Raw genomic sequence first — 21210 nt, forward strand, 5'->3', positions numbered from 1 at the left:
ACTATTAAATACGATACAATTTTACACAAGTTATTTATTTATTTATAGAGTGGATATACTTAAACCTTGCTACAACACTTATAGGCAGTGTACCTAATCGTAGAGTAGTGTAGTTTTTAGTAAGTTCGGTTCGTCCACAGGAAACTAGCCAAGTTTAAAGCTATATTTTTAAAAAATTATATTTGTATATATATATATATATATATATATATATATATATAAGTATTATTATTATTATTATTATTATAAAAAGGGGTTTTTTTTACCGTTTAATGACCGGTTTATCGATTTTAAATAAAGCGTAAAGATAAATGACGATAATATAAATGACAGAATTTAAATTGCGATAAAGTAAATTGCAGTAATTAAAATGACAGTAAATAAAGGTACGATGAAATATGAAATAAAAGTATTATGCTTATTTAAACTTCCGTAATCATGATGTTTGACGTTTTGATTTTAATTAATTGTTACCCGGGTTAATTGTCCTTTGTCATGGTTTATTTGATACCTATTTGGTTTTTGTCCATAATAGTCCATCGGTCATAATTATAAAATGCTCGTCAAATTAACCTTATTTCCGAAGTCAAATATTTCAACTAATTAGGGATTCGAACTGTAACAAGGTTTTAATACTTTGTTTAATGATTACACCAGGTTATCGACTGCGTGTAATCCAAGGTTTTATTACTTTATTAACAATTACATCAATTATCCTTGTATGTAATCCACCCCTATTTTAATGAGATATGAATATTAATTTACCCACTTGATCAGAATGAATAATCAATTACCCAACCCGAATAATTAATTAAATGATCGTAAATGATGTCGTATAAACGTCACTAAATAGGACATTCGTAATCAATTTAATAATTATTAGTTTAACTAATTTGAAGATAGGTTCGACAGGTTCTAATGAGTTGTCGTTCAATTAGACAATACCCCCTACCTATTAATAATCAATATTCCAATGTTCACAAGTGTCGGTCTTTTGTCCAAACCTTAATTATGGTACAAAATCCAATAACCTCGTCTTAATATTTTAGTCCAACGTCACGATTACTTCGGCTCAAATAAGCATAATAATAACTTAGTTACGAGACATTAATTTAAAAAGGAAGAACATAGCTTACAGTGATTATTTATCGCGTAGCGTTACCCGGACATAGTTTCGACTTTAAAACCCGTAAAACATTTCTTACAATAACCCAATTATTATTAATTTAAATTAAAATTATAATTAAAATATAAATATAAATATAAAGTGAGAGATAAGAGAAATAAAATAGAAAAAGATGTATTAAAACTCGCAGAAAACTGGCGAATTTATAGGATGTGGCCTGCTACAGTAACTCATGTGGTCGCATGAGATTTTAGTGCAAATATCATGCACTCGCATGGGATCATGCACTCGCATGAGTTTTATGCCTATTTCCCATGCGATCGCATGGCCGTCAGATCCAGCTCACATATTTTTTATTTGCTAGTTTGTCGACGTTATTTAATATAATATATAATATATAAATAATTTATATAATTATTTAAATATTATATTATATTCTTGTGCATAGTTGACTTGTAATTTTAGCTCCGTTGCGTCGCGCGTTGATAGTTGGCTCAGGTCCCGGTTCAGGTTTTTCGAACGTCCTTTCGTATAATTTAATATCTTGTACTTTGCGTTTTGCGGCTCGTACTCTTGTAATTTTGAGACGTTTCTCATCAATAAATTGAACCACTTGAATTATATCTTGTACATTTGAGTTTTTTGGTCATTTGCGTCTTCAAATCGTCGTTTTCTTCTTTTGTCTTCACACTTATTTATTTAAACGAATATTACATAAAAATAGAACAATTGCAACTAAAAGCTTTACATATTGGAAGGATATTGATACTAAATATATGTTCCTTTTTAGCATTATCACATGTATTCTCAGCCCAAAATATTTAAAGCATTTAAAAAGGGATCTATAAACTCACCTTAGCAGCATATAAAGTCGTTCACCAAAATGTGACTGAAACTCGGATTACCAAATAACCGTAGATCTCAACCTAGAGAATATATTGTAGTGACCCAAACTTTTCCTTGTTTATAAATATTAATTGAGATTGATATTTACATGACTAAATGTTTCCAACATGTTAAGCAATCAAACTTGTTAAGATTTGATTAAATGAAATAAGTTTCATATAGACAATTGATCACCCAAGTTGACCGGCGATTCACGAACGTTACAAAATTGTAAAAACTACATGTTGTGGTATATATAGACATATATATATATGGTTGACATAAGATTATGATGAGTAAGTATCTCACTAAAAATATTAACAATGTGTGATATACATAAGAAATGAGATTACTAAGTTAAGAAACTCGAAATGATATATATAACGATTATCGTTATGATAACGCCTACTAAATACATATGTATCATATTAAGATATTGATACACTATATTTAACATGATAAAATGATATTTAAATATATCATTAAGTGTGTTAACAATGAACTAATGTGTAAAAACAAGACTACTAACTCAAGAATTACGAAACGAGACTTATATGTAACGATTATTGTTGTAACGATATATTAATGTATATATCATATTAAAAGATATTCATACATCATAATATCATGATAATATAATAATTTAACATCTCATTTGATATAATAAACATTGGGTTAACAACATTAATTGAGATCGTTAACTTAAAGGTTTCAAAACAACACTTACATGTAACGACTAACGAAGACTTAACGACTCCATTAGAATGTATATACATGTTGTGTTTTGATATGTATTCTTACACTTTTGAAAGACTTCAAGACACATATCAAAGTACTTCTACTTAACAAAAATGCTTACAATTACATCCTCGTTCAGTTTCATCAACAATTCTACTCGTATGCACTCGTATTCGTACTCGTACAATACACAGCTTTCAGATGTATGTACTATTGGTATATACACTCCAATGATCAGCTCTTAGCAGCCCATGTGAGTCACCTAACATATGTGGGAACCATCATTTGGCAACTAGCATGAAATATCTCATAAAATTACAAAAATATTAGTAATCATTCATGACTTATTTACATGAAAATAAAATTACATATCCTTTATATTTAATCCATATACCAACGACCAAAAACACCTACAAACACTTTCATTCTTCAATTTTCTTCATCTAATTGATCTCTCTCAAGTTCCATCTTCAAGTTCTAAGTGTTCTTCATAAATTCCATAAGTATAGTTTCATAAAAATCAAGAATACTACCAAGTTTGCAAGTTTACTTCCAAGCTTTCTAATCCATTCTAAGTAATCATCTAAGATCAAGGAACCTTTGTTATTTACAGTAGGTTATCTTTCTAATTCAAGATTATATTCATATTCAAACTTTGATTCAATTTCTACAACTATAACAATCTTATTTCGAGTGAAAATCTTACTTGAATTGTTTTCATGTCATGATTCTGCTTCAAGAACTTTCAAGCCATCCAAGGATCCTTTGAAGCTAGATCCATTTTTCTAATTTCCAGTAGTTTTATTCAGAAAACTTGAGGTAGTAATGATGTTCATAACATCATTCGATTCATACATATAAAGCTATCTTATTCGAAGGTTTAAACTTGTAATCACTAGAACATAGTTTAGTTAATTCTAAACTTGTTCGCAAACAAAAGTTAGTCCTTATAACTTGACTTTTAAAATCAACTAAACACATGTTCTATATCTATATGATATGCTAACTTAATGATTTAAAACCTGGAAACACGATGAACACCATAAAATCGGATATACGCCGTCGTAGTGAAACCGGGGGCTGTTTTGGTTTGGATAATTAAAAACTATGATAAACTTTGATTTAAAAGTTGTTCTTATGGAAAAATGATTTTTCATATGAACATGAAACTATATCCAAAAATCTTGGTTAAACTCAAAGTGAAAGTATGTTTTTCAAAATGGTCATCAAGATGTCGTTCTTTCGACGGAAATGACTACCTCTTTAGTAATTGACATGTAACTTAAATTTCTGAATATAAACCTATACTTTTTATATTTGGATTCTTAAATTAGAGTTCAATATGAAACCATAGCAATTTGATTCACTCAAAACGGATTTAAAATGAAGAAGTTATGGGTAAAACAAGATTGGATATTTTTGATCTTTTTAGCTACGGGAAATGTTTAACAAATCTATACAAATCATTTCCTAGCTAACTTATATTGTATTATACATGTATTCTAATATATTATGTAATCTTGGGATACCAATAGACACGTATGCAAATGTTTTGACATATCATATCGACCCATGTATATATATTATTTGGAACAACCATAGACACTCTATATGCAGTAATGTTGGAGTTAGCTATATAGGGTTGAGGTTAATTCCAAAAATATATATACTTTGAGTTGTGATCTAGCCTGAGACGTGTATACACTGGGTCGTGGATTGATTCATGATAATATATATCGATTTATTTCTGTACATCTAACTGTGGACAACTAGTTGTAGGTTACTAACGAGGACAGCTGACTTAATACACTCAAATCTTTAAAACATAATAAAAATGGTTGTAATTATATTTTGATCATACTTTGATATATATGTACATATTTGTATAGGTTTGTGAATCGATCCGTGGCCAAGTCTTATTTCCGAGGAAGGAAATATCTGTGAAAGTGAGTTATAGTCCCACTTTTAAAATCTAATATTTTTGGGATGAGAATACATGCAGGTTTTATAAATGATTTACAAAATAGACACAAGTACGTGAAACTACATTCTATGGTTGAATTATCAAAATCGAATATGCCCCTTTTTATTAAGTCTGGTAATCTAAGAATTAGGGAACAGACACCCTAATTGACGCGAATCCTAAAAATAGATCTATTGGGCCTAACAAACCCAATCCAAAGTACCGGATGCTTTAGTACTTCGAAATTTATATCATATCCGAAGGGTGTCCCGGAATGATGGGGATATTCTTATATATGCATCTTGTTAATGTCGGATACCAGGTGTTCACCATATGAATGATTTTTATCTCTATGTATGGGATGTGTATTGAAATATGAAATCTTGTGGTCTATTGTTACGATTTAATATATATAGGTTAAACCTATAACTCACCAACATTTTTGTTGACGTTTAAAGTATGTTTATTCTCAGGTGAATACTAAGAGCTTCCACTGTTGCATACTAAAATAAGGACAAGATTTGGAGTCCATGTTTGTATGATATTGTGTAAAAACTGCATTCAAGAAACATATGTCGATGTAATATATTTCTATTGTAAACCATTATGTAATGGTCATGTGTAAACAGTATATTTTAGATTATCATTATTTGATAATCTACGTAATGTTTTTAAAACCTTTATTGATAAAATAAAGGTTATGGTTGTTTTAAAAATGAATGCAGTCTTTGAAAAACGTCTCATATAGTGGTTAAAACCTCGCAACGAAATCAATTAATATGGAACGTTTATAATCAATATGGGACATTTCATATATGTTGGTCAATAAATGTCTATTAAGCTAGGTCAAGTCATAGTGTATCACAATCCTAATGCTCGAGATCGACATACAAAAGTTATCCAAAGTTGTTTCAAAAAGTCAATTTTGACAATAGTTTAACAAAACGAGACGTGCCTTATATAAGATTTCATTTACTCGGCTGGTAATATTTAAAAATCCATTTTATCAATCTTGTAAACAAGTTGTTTAAATCTTAATTGCAGATTCAAAAGCAATTTCAATTAACGTCAATCATAATTCAGTTGATCATATCTTTTAATCCATTCATCGAAACTATTCGATATCTAAATGAAAAGTTATTGATTTTTCGCCAGCTTTCCAAAAACATGCATATCATATACATTTTATCAGTAATATATGTATTTACTTCGTGATTCATCATAACTGTTTAACGACGAAATTTAGCATACAAGCATGTATAAATATATATACTCGAGCACTAGACATGGATGCACAATTAATATATAAAAGATAAAATATGAGTGCTTACGTATCAATATTGAGATTCAATATTGTAGGAAAGTATGTAGACGTAACGGAGATGATAAACACTAGGTTTGACTTGCGAATATTACCCATAAACTCCATAATTATAACCCATAATTTCCTTAGCTCTATCCCGCTCGAAACCCATTTTGAAAGTGACACGCTCATGACCTCGTCGTAGTATTTTATGTATAATACTAATTAATAATACTAATTATAATAAGATTAATAATAATAGTAATCTTATTAATAATAATAATAATAATAATAATAATAATAATAATAATAATAATAAGAATAATAATATATAATACGAGAGAGATAGAAAGATGTGTGTAAACTGAATCAGAAGTCGAGCTTTTATACTTGTGGCCTGAATTCTACTGCCATGCGATCACATGGTCTCCATGACCATTTCCCAAGCGATCGCATGGGAACATTTTCCAGCTCACATCTTGTTTAACATTTAGCTTGTCGACATATTAATATATAATATATATAATATATATAATTAATTATATATTATATTAAATTCACGTGCATAGTTGATTTGTAATTTTAGTTCCGATAAGTCGTACGTCATCACTCGACTTATGTCCCGGTTTCGGTTTTTCGAACGTTCTTTCGTACATTTAGAAAACTTGCATTTTACGTTTCGTGTCACGTACCTTTGTCAAAATATAGCCTTAAGTTATCCATAAACTATACCACTCAAAATATATCTTAAACTTTCGAGTGTTTTGGTCATTTACTTCTATAAATCATTGTCTCGCTATTTGTTAATATATATATATATAATATATATACATTTTCATTTTGAAATAGTGTTTTACTGTAGCAAAGTTTTTTTACTGTAGCAAATAGTGATTTGCGAAAACACTGTAGCTTTTCGGGTACTGTAGCAATTCGAAAATACTGTAGCAAATTAGCGTTTTACTGGTTCATCTTAAACGTTTTAGTTAACATATCTAAATATTAATCGAATCAATAATCGAATGTTAATATCGTTTACTAAATAACTTAAAATCATATATATATATATATATATATATATATATATATTGTTCGTGAATCTTCGAGAACAGTCAAAGAATAATTGATTACATGAATATAGTTCCAAAACTTTGAGACTCAACATTACAAACTTTGCTTATCGTTTCGAAAACATTAAATCATTTAAAGATAAAGTTTAAATTTGGTCAGAAATTTCCGGGTCATCACACAAGGAATATTTGAAATATTATTAATAGAGTTGTGATTGATGCTATGGTGTATATTGTTTGGCAGTGGAGGAATTGGAGAATTTTCAAAGATATGAAAGATTAGTTACATTCGAGTCAAGTTGTTGTCTTTAAAAGTCAAACAAAGTTCTGTAGTTATTAAAGCAGCAGATGTATGGGAATCAAATGGGCTGACATGAAGGCTCAGGTTAATGCAGGTCAAGATGAGATCTAATTGTAGTGTGTCGTAAAATATGAGACGACTTATATTAGATTGTGTTGGTATTTTTTGATGTTTGCTGTTTTCGGGCTGTAGTATTTTTACTTTGTGCGTTGGTTTGTTTTGTATTGGTCAGGTTGTTTCGTGGGCCTTTGTTTTATTGACTGTTCACTTTCTATATAATTCAATTTTTGCCTTAAAAAAGTGTTACAGTAAAATCAGACTGAAACATCGTCTGAATTGACAAGATCTTAAGATCTATCTGACATGATATTTGAATGCAAACTATTAATTTAAATTACTCCGTAGTTTATATGGGCGTACTCAAAAAATTAATAACTAGAATTAATAATAATATTAATTAATAATAATGTTGATAATTTAATTATAAATGAAATAATAAGAATAAAAGAGTAAATTTTTCTACCTTCGAAAACGAATAGCTTTTTTAGGAACGAAAAATCCAATTTAGGAACAAAGGTAGAGATGACATTGGATCGGGTTTAGATAATCTCATACTTGAAACTGATTAAAAGAACCTGCCCCAAAATCATGACCCGGACCCGTCGGTTCCCTATTGTTACTAACTAGCGAGTAGACGGCTTTTCTTAAGTGTATCTCGGTCCCCATTTATTTACGAATTATCGGCTAAACGTTTTTTCTCACGCGTATTCAAGTCTTTTTCGAGTATACAGGCCAGGTAATCGGTTATACGGGCCGAGTAATCGATTTTACGGACCGTGTTATCTAGTTTACGGGCCGATTATATGGATCCAGGTGTTTTTTCGAGTATACGGTCTGGGTAATCGAGTTTGTGTGAAAAAACAATTCGGACCCTAACCTGAAAAAAATTAAAAACCATCCCAATATCTGGCCTTAGACCTATTTAACTGGCTCGAATCCGATCCAAAAATATAGGATTGAAGGTCTTCTTATTTTTTTAATGGCTTTTTAGGTGTAATGGTTTTTTTTTTTTAGGTGTATTGGTAATAATTCATTTCATTTTAATCTATATTTTTAAAGCTGATTTATTATGTACATTATTGCTTTTACTCTATCCTGTAAAACCCTAATTTCAATATACTCCGTATAACTTTTTGAGAATTTGATACCTTTAATAAGTCGATCGAATCAATTCACGGGCACGTATCGCCATACACAGCGATTCAACAAGGTCAAGGTAATTCATTTCTTTCATTTTAAAACCCTAATCTGTTTTTTCTGGGTCTGTTGATTTGTACATGGTATTACATTTATTTCACACGCACGTATATGTATGTATCTATATCTGTATCACTGTATGTATACTTATGCCTACATTATCTTGTAACTCAAAGAGAACTTGTAACTTTTCACTTCTTTTAGTGAAACTAGTGACCTGCTAACATCATAATATTGTGTTCATTTGATATGTGTGTCTAGTTGTTGCTGATGCGTATACAGGTTAGCTCATAAGTTATAATTTAATTTAGATAAATATGCGGCATTTATCACATTGAAATAGAAATTTTGGATATCATTATGTGAATAGGTTCTTAGATATGTAAAATAAAAGTTGTTTATAATTAAGTAACGAATGAAAATTTTTGTAATTCTAGGCTAGCCATGAAAGTTTTTAGCCGTACACCACCAAACATGCATTATGATGTTGTACTGTACAACATTGTAAAACATGTTTAGTGGTGTACGGCTAAAAATTGGTGGTGTACGAATCATCACCCTAGCTATTGGCCTTAATGTATTAGGCATATTGTAAGCATAATATATTTGAATGGGAAAAAGCTCTGATCTTCGCTTAACTCAAGTCAAGGATAGTTAGAAGCAGATCATATAATTGGATATAACGACATTGCTATTTGAGTATTTGATGGCGCTGCAATCGAATATCGAATGTAAGAGGTACAAACGTGCCTTATTTAACATACCGTAGTCATGAACATTCATGTAAATAAAGTGTGATATACATTATGTGGCCCTAATCATGCTTTAAGTTGTGTACATAGACTCACACCCAAGTTTTATTGCTGGTTCCAGTGCTACCAGTATTTTTCACAATTCTTTCATTTACAGTCATTTTTTTGAGATTTTAAAAGTTATGTCTTAACTCAAGGAATCGAAATATTAGCAAGGTTTTAGTGTCTAACATGAATTTGCAACTAACCTAGTTCAACAACCATGAAATATATGAAGAGAGGGTAAGGGCCAGAATTTTGCTCTATAGTAGGACAATAATGGTGATCGAGGCAGGTACAAGACTTAATCAATGATCAGTGAGTGAAGTGTACGGTTCTGCCAATAACATCATGTCCTAAAATATTAAGATTATCCTGATATAGAATTAGCTGTTAAAATATTGAATATGATTACATATCGCGTAAATATGTATGGTGAAGGTTGGTACATTAGATAGTGTACATTAGGAACTGTGATATCTGAGAAAGTGTGGTGGATGCTGTTCATCTCAGAATTAGTATCAATTTGTTATATGGAAAGTTTTGATTTCGTGCAGAAGGGATCATTACGTTTTGTTGAGCAGTGGACGTCTTATGTCAGTTTATACTTATATATGGCGACTTAATCTATGCAGGAACCAACTGCAATGGCAATGTTATCTAGAGCTCGTGTTGCTTCTACAGCTTTATTTGGCAAGCTGGTCCACCAATCTCCAATCCAGCGTGCTTTTAGTTCTTCTTCCAGTGTGTTTCTCTCTTACACAGACATCTGATACTGTATTTACCAGGGGTGTCTAAATGGGCGGGTTGGCAACAGGCCGGGTTGATACACAAGCGTTTTCTACTTATAATATTGGGGTTTCTACTTATAATATCAGGTTTTATAGATACTTAATATAGATACTTAATATAGATAATATAGATACTTCATATAGATACTTAGGTGTTGTTTGTTTTTCAGTTTGCAGATCTTATTATGTCTTATGTCTACGCGCCCGCATATATTTTTTACTTCAGACTGTTTTTTTTTCTGAAGACATAAGATAAAATAATGTCTTATTATATCTGCAGCCTCAGCCTCGTAGACTTAGAAATATGCTTCTAAGTGCTGCAGACAAGATTAAGTTATTTTGCAGACATCAAAACTAACAGTCTTCAGTATTCAGCATACAGACCTTGGACCACATCTTCTTTACAGACATGGTCCGCAGATCTTTAGACAAAACATCTTAAAAAACAAACATCTTAATATAGATACTTAACATGGTTACACTTAATAATCTGTTATTGTTATTGTTGTTTCTTTGTCACTTAATCTACCACTTAATTTGAAAATTGGTCTGTTTCTGGGAGACATAGAATCAGATAGCCCTCCCCATTAAGAGGCAAATGGAAATAGAGGCAACTTCAGAAAAAAAGTAAACAACCCTATGTAATTTAGGAAGTGATTGATGAGGTTATATGCATTTGAATACATTATAGATTCCTTAACCAATTCAACCCGTTTCTTTTATATTGAAATTTGTTAGCTCAACCAAATTGACCCCATAAAAATAATAAATTTTCAAATTAACCAAATGTATGTAAATGTGTCAGAATCCGTATCTATAGTTTCTTATCCTTCTCTCTATATATTTTCATTCCTAATGATTATCTCTATTACAGCTTCTTACAACCCAATGTTCTCTTTGGACATCAGTTCACAAGTTGGCAGCTGCATGCCCATATCTATGATGCGAATCGGCACCATAATTCACAATATCGAGATGAACCCAGGTCAAGGCGGGAAACTAGTTCGTGCTGCTGGCACATCTGCCAAAATCTTGAAGGAACCGAGCGCATCTAAACTGACTTTAATAAGGTTGCCTTCTGGTGTTGAGAAATTGATTGATTCTCAATGCAGGGCAACGATTGGTGTGGTGTCGAACCCTGAACATGCAACCAAGAAGCTGAGGAAGGCAGGTAATAGTAGGTGGCTAGGGCGCAGGCCTACGGTAAGAGGAGTGGCTATGAACCCGGTGGATCATCCCCATGGTGGTGGTGAGGGTAAAAGTAAGAGTAGTGGATGTAGAGGTAGGGTTTCGACTTCTCCTTGGGGGAAACCGAGTAAGAGTGGATACAAAACTGGCCCACTAAAGAAGAGGAAATAAGCTGATGATCAAATTTTGTGGGTATTTTTTTAAAGATTGTTTTTTCACCTGGGTGCAAACATTTCAAGTTGTTTTGAGTTTTGATCTTGTTTGTAGTAGTCTACAATCAATAATACTCGTATATTGGACTTTAGGCTATTCAAATAGTTCATATTGTTATTCGCTGAGTATAATGGTTTGACATCCAGTAGGGATTGACTGGATTTAAGAGTTTTGAGTTTTCTGAACAAGTTGCAGTTAATATAGATTGTTTTTATCTTTTTTCTTTTTTATGGGGAGTGATTCGTGCACCACCTATTTGTTTTTAGCTGTACACCACCAAAGTTGTTTTACAGTGTTGTAGTGTTGTACTTTACAACAGTATAAAGCATGTTTGGTGGTGTATGCCTAAAAATAGGTGGTGTACGAATCAACCCCACTTTTTATAGGATATTTGGCCCTACTTTGAAACAGTCGGATGAATATGTAGTTGAAAATATGGGTATTTTTCTGAAGTTGTATTTATCAAATCAAATAGTTTTATCCAAAATTTAAAACACTAATAAAGCAGATGATCAAAGGTGGCCTTGCTAGCTTGTTATGTTGTGAAGTTATTACTATTAAACTTTTACAATACATATTCAAGATCGGCACAGTGCGATAATGATGAGTTTGCACCAAATGAAAGTCGAATGAGTAACCGCCAGAATGTATTTGTAGTAAACTTGAAAACGTCAAGTTTAAATGCATCTCAACATGAGGCCACGACCTAGTCTCATTGCTTATGCAATAAGTTTTTAATGTATTTAACGAATACACCGAGGCTTGATAAAGTACAACACCCAAAACCTTTACTGTCAAATTGTCATCTCCTAGTTATACACGATGTCGTTCTCTTTTTCTAAACCGCTCAAGCATGATCTAAACCTGTAGCAGCTTGTCTTCCAGCACCGCCTCCACCTCCTCCATCTGCAGCAGCAGGTTCACTGGGTCTAGAATCTTCATTGTTATTTGCACCTTTTTCATTGTAAAGATTTGGATGATCTCTGTTAATCCAAATATACCATTAATGCATATAATAAACATATACTCTTGGTACCAAAGAAGCTGTGCTTCAACGGTACCCGTCCCTTTGAAGCTGGGGCCCCATGTTTGGAAGCTTTACACAAAATGGCGCAGGTTCGAGTCCCGGGGGGAGCAATTCCCCCGGAGTATGCCTTCGGGTTAGGCTCGTGCTTGCCACTCATGGGGTATTCGGTGGAGGTGATTTACAGGCATCCGGCTATTACGGGGTTGGCTTGGTGGGTTGCCAAAGGCAACACAGGGTTAAGGTGTCCCTGCCAATCTACACTTTTACACAACATATACTCTTGGTGTTTGACATGTCAAGTAATCGATCACCCACAGGCCACAACGCCCCTTATGGGGTGTTGTGCGATAACATTTTTGGGGAGTTGAGTGTATGACCACGGTAACAACAACGAAAATTGTGATTTTTTTTATCGGTTTCAGTTTTTTTTTAACGGCTATTTCAGCATCACACAGGAGGACTGAACTACGGTCGCGATCATTGCCACCCACTCACGCTACAGAGAAAACCCAACCGGAAACCGGAAGAGAAAACCCCCCAAGGAGATTTAAACCCAGGAAACTCCTCAAAGTTTGCTTCTCCTAGGATTCGAACTCGGGACGAAGTTCTCAAAGTTCAGCCTCCCATACCACTCGGTCAAAGGCTCGGTGTTTATTGGTGTCAACTTTGACTTGTTGACATGTTCGACCATTAGACAAGTATAGCTTTAAGCTAATTTCTTAGTGACCCAGATCGTCAAATTACCCCATGTAATGGTAAGATATAACAGAACAGAGGGAAATTGGTTGTGTTTAACATGTGAAAAAAACCAACCTTTTCTAAGTTACTTTTTAAGTCCTAAAGTATCATGTAATTGGAACTCATCGCTTGTCAATCCATTGTAATTGTTGAGGCCCCTTTCTAGTGCCTCGCTAGGAGGGTGTGGTCTTTTTTTATAAAAAAATGTCTGCAGTTCCCAAAAAAAAGTCCTAAAGTATCATGTAGTTTAGTTGACCGAATATGTCATCTAGTCTCAGTCTAATACATCCGGTAGGAATTAAATGATCAAATACCGAATGCGGTGCGTTTATTTCTGACCTTTAAATAATATATGATGTTCAATGATTCAGCATTCTTAACCATTCGGAGTTGAAAACTCTCCTAATCACTAAATACTTAAATTTTATGTAATATCCTCCTTATATTATATCAAGAACACCTTTCAAATAACTATATTAAAGTTTATATTTATATGAAAGGTTCATAATGAAATTGTACCTCATTTATATTGTTTATTCAAAATAATCTTTTAAACATATTGTCACTCAAAATCAAATTTATTCAGAACTTTTAAATCATTCAAATTAATTGTTGACGATTTAACACTTAATTATATTGTAGTATATGTATGTATATGTATGTATATCATCATAATCGTACAATTTATCCTCGTATACTAAATATCATGGCTAAATATGTCTTTTTTTCCATCCCACATTTTCCCAACGACATTAATCAAACAAATTACAAAACTGAACAAATTACAAAACTGGCCCCTAAACTATTATCTAATTTGCAGCTTTTTCAGGAGTATAAAATGTTAAAACTAATATTTTATTAAATAAACTTAAACTAACTCCACCCAATTTTTTAGCGGACCCTATTTTCCCGCTCGCCGCGGGTTAAATTTTTACCGTACGACAGTTCTACTCAAAATAATTTTACGAACACAACACAACTAACTACACGCGAAACGGACGCTTTTTAAAAAACGCTAAACATTCGGGCTATCTTTCATACATATATATACACATACAATAAACAACCTAACTACCTATATCATATCGATGGTTTCGTCCTCTTTTTTTACGTGATTTCTCTGATATTAAAAACGCACAGGCCATTAGGCATACTAGCTATCTTTCATACATATATATACACATACAATAAACAACCTAACTACCTATATCATATCGATGGTTTCGTCCTCTTTTTTTACGTGATTTCTCTGACATTAAAAACGCACAGGCCATTAGGCATATTAGGTACTAACCACGTGTATCTAAACACACCTGCATCAACGCTTTTTAATTCCGTAAATACATAACACTACGTTGAATATGAATATGTAACTCGAATGGTCTCGCCGCATCAGCCTATCTTACTAGTTCTAATGCTAATTGACATTGACATATATATATATATATATATTAATTTATTAATAAACGCAATGCGCTATTAGTTAAGTGATTTAATTAATTTAATGAATTTTCTAACCACGACTTTTAAAGAATAGTCACTAAAGTGCTTAAATATTTTGTATTTGAATAATCACCAAAAAAAAAAAAGTCAATAATAATTGTAAATATATTATAAGTTACTTTTTAGATCAAATATATTTGCATCGACTGAAATGCAAAATTGAAAACTAAAACACAATATTGTAAATTGAAACGTAAAATTTAAAAATTGAATTGCGAAACGGGAAACGAAAACTGAAACGTGAAACGGAAAATCAAAAACTGAAACGTAAAAATAAAAACTGAAACGCGACTGTAAATTGAAAACTGAAACGCGAAATTTGTGAGACGAGCGAACATTATTCAACAAGCGAGCCTAGACAAACAATACACAAAACAACTAATTAAAACTAACCACAAAACTAAAGCTATATAGGATTACACCAACAAAAGACAACATCAAAAGCAAACTAGCCAAATGACCCTATCCAACAAACAAAGGCCGATACCTAAACAAAACATGAGATAAAACCAACCAACATGAAACTAACACCAAACACATGTTATTTAGTCACAGAAGAAGACTTGCGACCTTTGGGGTGAAAGGACCCGTTCATATACATTATAAACGATTCACAATAGTTGATTTCATCGCGAAGTAATTGACCTCTATATGATACATTTTACAAACACTGCATTCGTTTTTACAAAGACAAACTTTCATTTCATCGAAAGTTGACGGCATGCCTACCATTTCATAATATATTCTACTATAATGGACTTAATAATAATCTTGATGAACTCAACGACTCGAATGTAACTTCTTTTGAAATATGTCATTAATGACTCCAAGTAATATCTCTAAGATGAGCAAATGCACAACGAAAGGTTTCTTTCATACCTGAGAATAAACATGCTTTCAAGTGTCAACCAAAAGGTTGGTGAGTTCAGTAGTTTATCATAATCGATCATTTCCATCATTTTAATAGACCACAAGATTTCATTTTTTCCATAAATGTACATCTCAGATCAGGCATTTCGCAAACTGCATAGAGATAAAATTCATTCATATGGTGAACGCTTGATAACCGAACTAACAGGATGCATATAGAATATCCCCATTATTCCGGAACTCTCATCGGACATGATCATCGAAGTACTAAAGCATTCGTAACCCGAATGGAATGTGTCAAGGTCCATAGATATATCTTTAGGATTCGCGTCAATTAGGGGTCATTTCCCTAATTCTTAGGCTACCAAGCTAAAAAGGGGCATATTAGATTCGATAATCCAACCATAGAATGTAGTTTCGATTACTTGTGTCTATTTCGTAAAACATTTATAAAAGCAGCGCATGTATTCTCAGTCCCAAAAATATATATTGCAAAAACATTTAAAAAGGGAGCAAATGAAACTCACAATACTGTATTTTGTAGTAAAAATACATATGACGATATTTGAACAATGCAGGGTTGGCCTCGGATTCACGAACCTATATTATTTATATTTATATTAAAACATATAATCGTAATCGAACAAATTTATATATATTATTATTAATGATATAGTTTTTATATTAATAAATTGTATGTTATTTTATCTATTTAAATAAATAATAATTTTAATATAGTTAAGTGTTATATTATATATCTTTTTATATAAGTAATCTTTTGTTTACATAATTTAGTTATAATAATACTAGAATAAGTATAATGATAAAAATAATAATTTTCTTAATAATAATAATGATAGTATTAATAATAGTTTAAAAAAAATATACATCTTTAAAGTAATGATATTTTTTAGTAATGATTATATTAACTTTTATTAATAATGGTACTCGTTAATGATAATCATATTAATAAAAGTGATAATATTAATAATAATACTTTTGTCAATATTAATAATACTACTAATTAAAAAATGATATTAATACTAATAATATACTTATGTTAATAATAAAGGTTCTAATATTTATAAACTAATAATAATAATAATCATAATCATAATAGTGTTAATAATACTTAAAATGACAAATTTGGTAATATTATTAATAATACTTATAATATTAATATGATAAAGTTAATAATAATGTTAATAACGATAATAACAACAATACTTAAGGACAATACTGAAATGATACTTTTATAAATGATGATAATATTTATAAGCCTAGTAATTATAATACTAATAATATAATACTAGTAATAATGATAATGATAATAATAATTATGTTAATGATAATCATAATATTAATGTTAATAATAACATTGCTTATCATTACATTAACAATAATAATAATAACAATTAGTATCCACAATAACATGATGGGTAGTGGAGCACGGAAGCCCAACAACGCTACATCAGGTACTTTTAGTACGAAATTATATGTTGTTTCGCTTGTAATAACATGCGGTAAGTGCGTAAGTCTTAGCTAAATTTTATTCTCCGTTAGAGATAATTCATAGCGAGCGGAGGGTTTACGTTTATGGTTCCGGTTTGCTCTTAGTAGAGCGTATAAGTGGTGTGTTGTGCCTTGACTCTATGGTGCGAATCCTTGGGCGCTTAGGCATTTTGGTTGGTATCGGGTCGTTAAGCTCATTCGAGTGAGACCCTTAAGGTTTTAATTGCGTTGTGCATGTTATTGATACGGGTGACGTTCCTAATGGAAGTACCCTATGGTAACGTTTGATTGTCGGGCGAAGGGCGTAAGACTTGGTGTAACCAAGCATTCCTTAGTATTTGGGAAATGTTCCTACCAAGCCATGGAAATGAGTTTGGGTGTTCGGATGCTAGAGCGTGTTCGCTCTCGTGTTGAAGTTGATGAACCATGAGGTTCGACGGGTGGAATGAAACCCGAGAAATCGAGTGTTTTGGATCTCGATGTATGTTGGTAAAGGAGTCTACGTGACGCGACATTAGGTGCCTCTTTTATACCTACTAGCGTGGTGTTTGACTCCGATTATGTTGCGGTTACATTGTACTTAGGGTACCGAAGTGAAACCCTTAGTTACATGAGTGACTGGTTGAAGTTTGACAAGCTATAGCAATTGGATGATTGCGAGAGTGGAGTTGTGTAATTTGCGGTTCACTTTTCGTTCGAAGTGTTAAGGATTGGTTGAAATCCTTTGTGTGCTCAAGATTGGAGCAAGATGTGGTGATGGGCCGTGCGAACCCAATTATTGGTAAAGTCTACCTTTGGTAGCGTTGTGCGGGTGTACGAGATGCGGTTATGGAACGTAGTTCCAAGTGGGGGAGTTACACTCCCGCACGCGGAGGTTTTAGTGTGAGATTTCGGACAATGCTTTTGGTAGATCCGAAATTTGTGTCAGGACCTAGATTTGGTCGATTAGTGGTAGGGTACAATTTCGGTTGAATTGTACTTATGATTTTGGATTTGAAATATCACCAAGGTAGTAATGTGGTAAATCTCGTTGAGAGATAATGGACGGGTATGACGAGCAAGGTGAAATCCCTCGGTTAAGGGATGTGCGTATCGGATCCTCTTTTAGAGAATTAATGTTTTGTGCCTATGTTTGATATAGGTGGTTCTTGCTCGATTGTGTGAAAGGTTAGTGGTATCCGTTAGGATTCACTATGGAGTAGCAGAGCGCGATGTTACGCTACTCGTTGTTTGAGGCCAAATGGGATCGTTGACTGGTGGAGCATGACCTTCGGGGTCCTCTGACTTCATCATGAGATCATTGATTGGTGAAGCATGACCTTCTGGGTCCGCTGACTTCATCATGGGATCGTGGATTGGTGGAGCACTGACTTCATCATGAGATATTGATTGGTGAAGCATGACCTTCTGGGTCCGCTGACTTCATCATGGGATCGTGGATTGGTGGAGCATGACCTTCGGGGTCCTCTGACTTCATCATGAGATCATTGATTGGTGAAGCATGACCTTCTGGGTCCGCTGACTTCATCATGGGATCGTGGATTAGTGGAGCATGACCTTCGAGGTCCTCTGACTTCATCATGAGATCATTGATTGGTGAAGCATGACCTTCTGGGTCCGCTGACTTCATCATGGGATCGTGGATTGGTGGAGCATGACCTTCGGGGTCCTCTGACTTCATCATAAGATCATTGATTGGTGAAGCATGACCTTCTGGGTCAGCTGACTTCATCATGGGATCGTGGATTGGTGGAGCATGACCTTCGGGGTCCTCTGACTTCATCATGAGATCATTGATTGGTGAAGCATGACCTTATGGGTCCGCTGACTTCATCATGGGATCGTGGATTGGTGGAGCATGACCTTCGAGGTCCTCTGACTTCATCATGAGATCATTGATTGGTGAAGCATGACCTTCTGGGTCCACTGACTTCATCATGGGATCGTGGATTGGTGGAGCATGACCTTCCGGGTCCTCTGACTTCATCATGAGATCATTGATTGGTGAAGCATGACCTTCTGGGTCCGCTGACTTCATCATGGGATCGTGGATTGATGGAGCATGACCTTCGGGGTACTCTGACTTCATCATGAGATCATTGATTGGTGAAGTATGACCTTCGGGGTCCGCTGACTTCATCATGGGATCGTGGATTGGTGAAGCATGACCTTATGGGTCCGCTGACTTCATCATGGGATCGTGGATTGGTGGAGCATGACCTTCGGGGTCCTCTGACTTCATCATAAGATCATTGATTGGTGAAGCATGACCTTCTGGGTCAGCTGACTTCATCATGGGATCGTGGATTGGTGGAGCATGACCTTCGGGATCCTCTGACTTCATCATGAGATCATTGATTGGTGAAGCATGACCTTATGGATCCGCTGACTTCATCATGGGATCGTGGATTGGTGGAGCATGACCTTCGAGGTCCTCTGACTTCATCATGAGATCATTGATTGGTGAAGCATGACCTTCTGGGTCCACTGACTTCATCATGGGATCGTGGATTGGTGGAGCATGACCTTCCGGGTCCTCTGACTTCATCATGAGATCATTGATTGGTGAAGCATGACCTTCTGGGTCCGCTGACTTCATCATGGGATCGTGGATTGATGGAGCATGACCTTCGGGGTACTCTGACTTCATCATGAGATCATTGATTGGTGAAGCATGACCTTCGGGGTCCGCTGACTTCATCATGGGATCGTGGATTGGTGGAGCATGACCTTCGGGGTCAGCTGACTTCATCATGAGATCGTTGATTGGTGGAGCATGACCTTCGGGGTCCGCTGACTTCATCATGGGATCGTTGATTGGTGGAGCATGACCTTCAGGGTCTGCTGACTTCATCATGAGATCGTTGATTGGTGAAGCATGACCTTCGGGGTCCGCTGACTTCATCATGGGTGCAGTGTTATATCGGTGAAGCATGACCGTTGACGGGGTCCGCTGACTTCATCCGGTGTTGAGATTTAGGTAGTGGGTCGGAGTAGTTTTCTGCCAGCCTTCATGTTGTTGGATGTGTGATCTATTGGTTGTTTTATTTGCCAATGGTGGGGTCGTAAGGACCACGTTGTGTGAACTAACGGTGGTTTTATATGCCGATGTTGGGGTCGTGGGGACCATGTCGTGGGATTAGTGAGGCGATAGTCGTGTTTCGCTCACATGTTGTTACGGGTGTGACAATAGTCGATTTTGTACACCTTAGGTTTAGCGTTGCCATAGTCGTTTTGGGCGCTTTTGGTTTTTAGCCGTTGCTTATGATGTTAGGATAGTGGCATATTGGTTATATTGTGCGCTACAAAGGATGTTTAGTGGTAAGTGTAATCCGTAAGGATTTTTGTGGTTCGATCTTCAACGTTCGGATTGTTGACTTTAGGTTGAGACTTGGTCGCTTTTAGTGTTGTCCTGGGTAAAGGTACGCTAAGGAATTGATATCTCGGTACGAGATTGGTTGAGTTTTTCCTGATATGGGGAATTGAGCGGGTTTTAGTGCTCGGATTGTGGTTTTGATAAATCGCGGGTGACGATTTTAGTTGTTAAAGGTGATTCATTGGGAAGAATTGTCTAGGAAAGTTCGGATTGGAACTTAGGATTAAGGGCCGTTGAGTAGTCTCGGTTGGTTAAGTGGTGAAGATCACGAGGACGTGATCGAGTTTAAGTGGGGGAGAGCTGTAAGACCCAAATATTTATTGTACATAATGTATTTATGGTGTACGATACATGTATGAAGTGTACGAAGCATGTACGTGTTGTTTGCTCGAACGTCGAAGAAAACTGGACGTTGTCTGAAGTGACATGGTGTGTACGTATCATTTTAACCTCAAATAAAGTTTGTGTTGATGTTTCAAAGCCCTACCATTGGAAAGAAAATCTTATTACGTTTCCAACGATATTTGATTCATAGAAAATGGAGCTACGGTCAAAAAGTTA

General features: G+C 34.2%; 1 protein-coding gene across 1 annotated transcript; it reads left to right on the forward strand.

Annotated features, from left to right (window-relative positions):
- Positions 1–8504: 8504 nt before the first annotated feature.
- Positions 8505–11780, forward strand: LOC139844363 (large ribosomal subunit protein uL2my, C-terminal part-like). The gene is made up of 3 exons (XM_071834585.1): positions 8505–8659; positions 10067–10175; positions 11097–11780. The coding sequence occupies exons 2-3, from the start codon at positions 10079–10081 to the stop codon at positions 11579–11581; spliced, it is 582 nt and encodes a 193-aa protein (XP_071690686.1). The 5' UTR covers positions 8505–8659; positions 10067–10078; the 3' UTR covers positions 11582–11780.
- Positions 11781–21210: the final 9430 nt, after the last annotated feature.

This window comes from Rutidosis leptorrhynchoides, chromosome 4 (genome assembly GCF_046630445.1).
Source record: "Rutidosis leptorrhynchoides isolate AG116_Rl617_1_P2 chromosome 4, CSIRO_AGI_Rlap_v1, whole genome shotgun sequence".
NCBI lineage: Eukaryota > Viridiplantae > Streptophyta > Magnoliopsida > Asterales > Asteraceae > Rutidosis > Rutidosis leptorrhynchoides.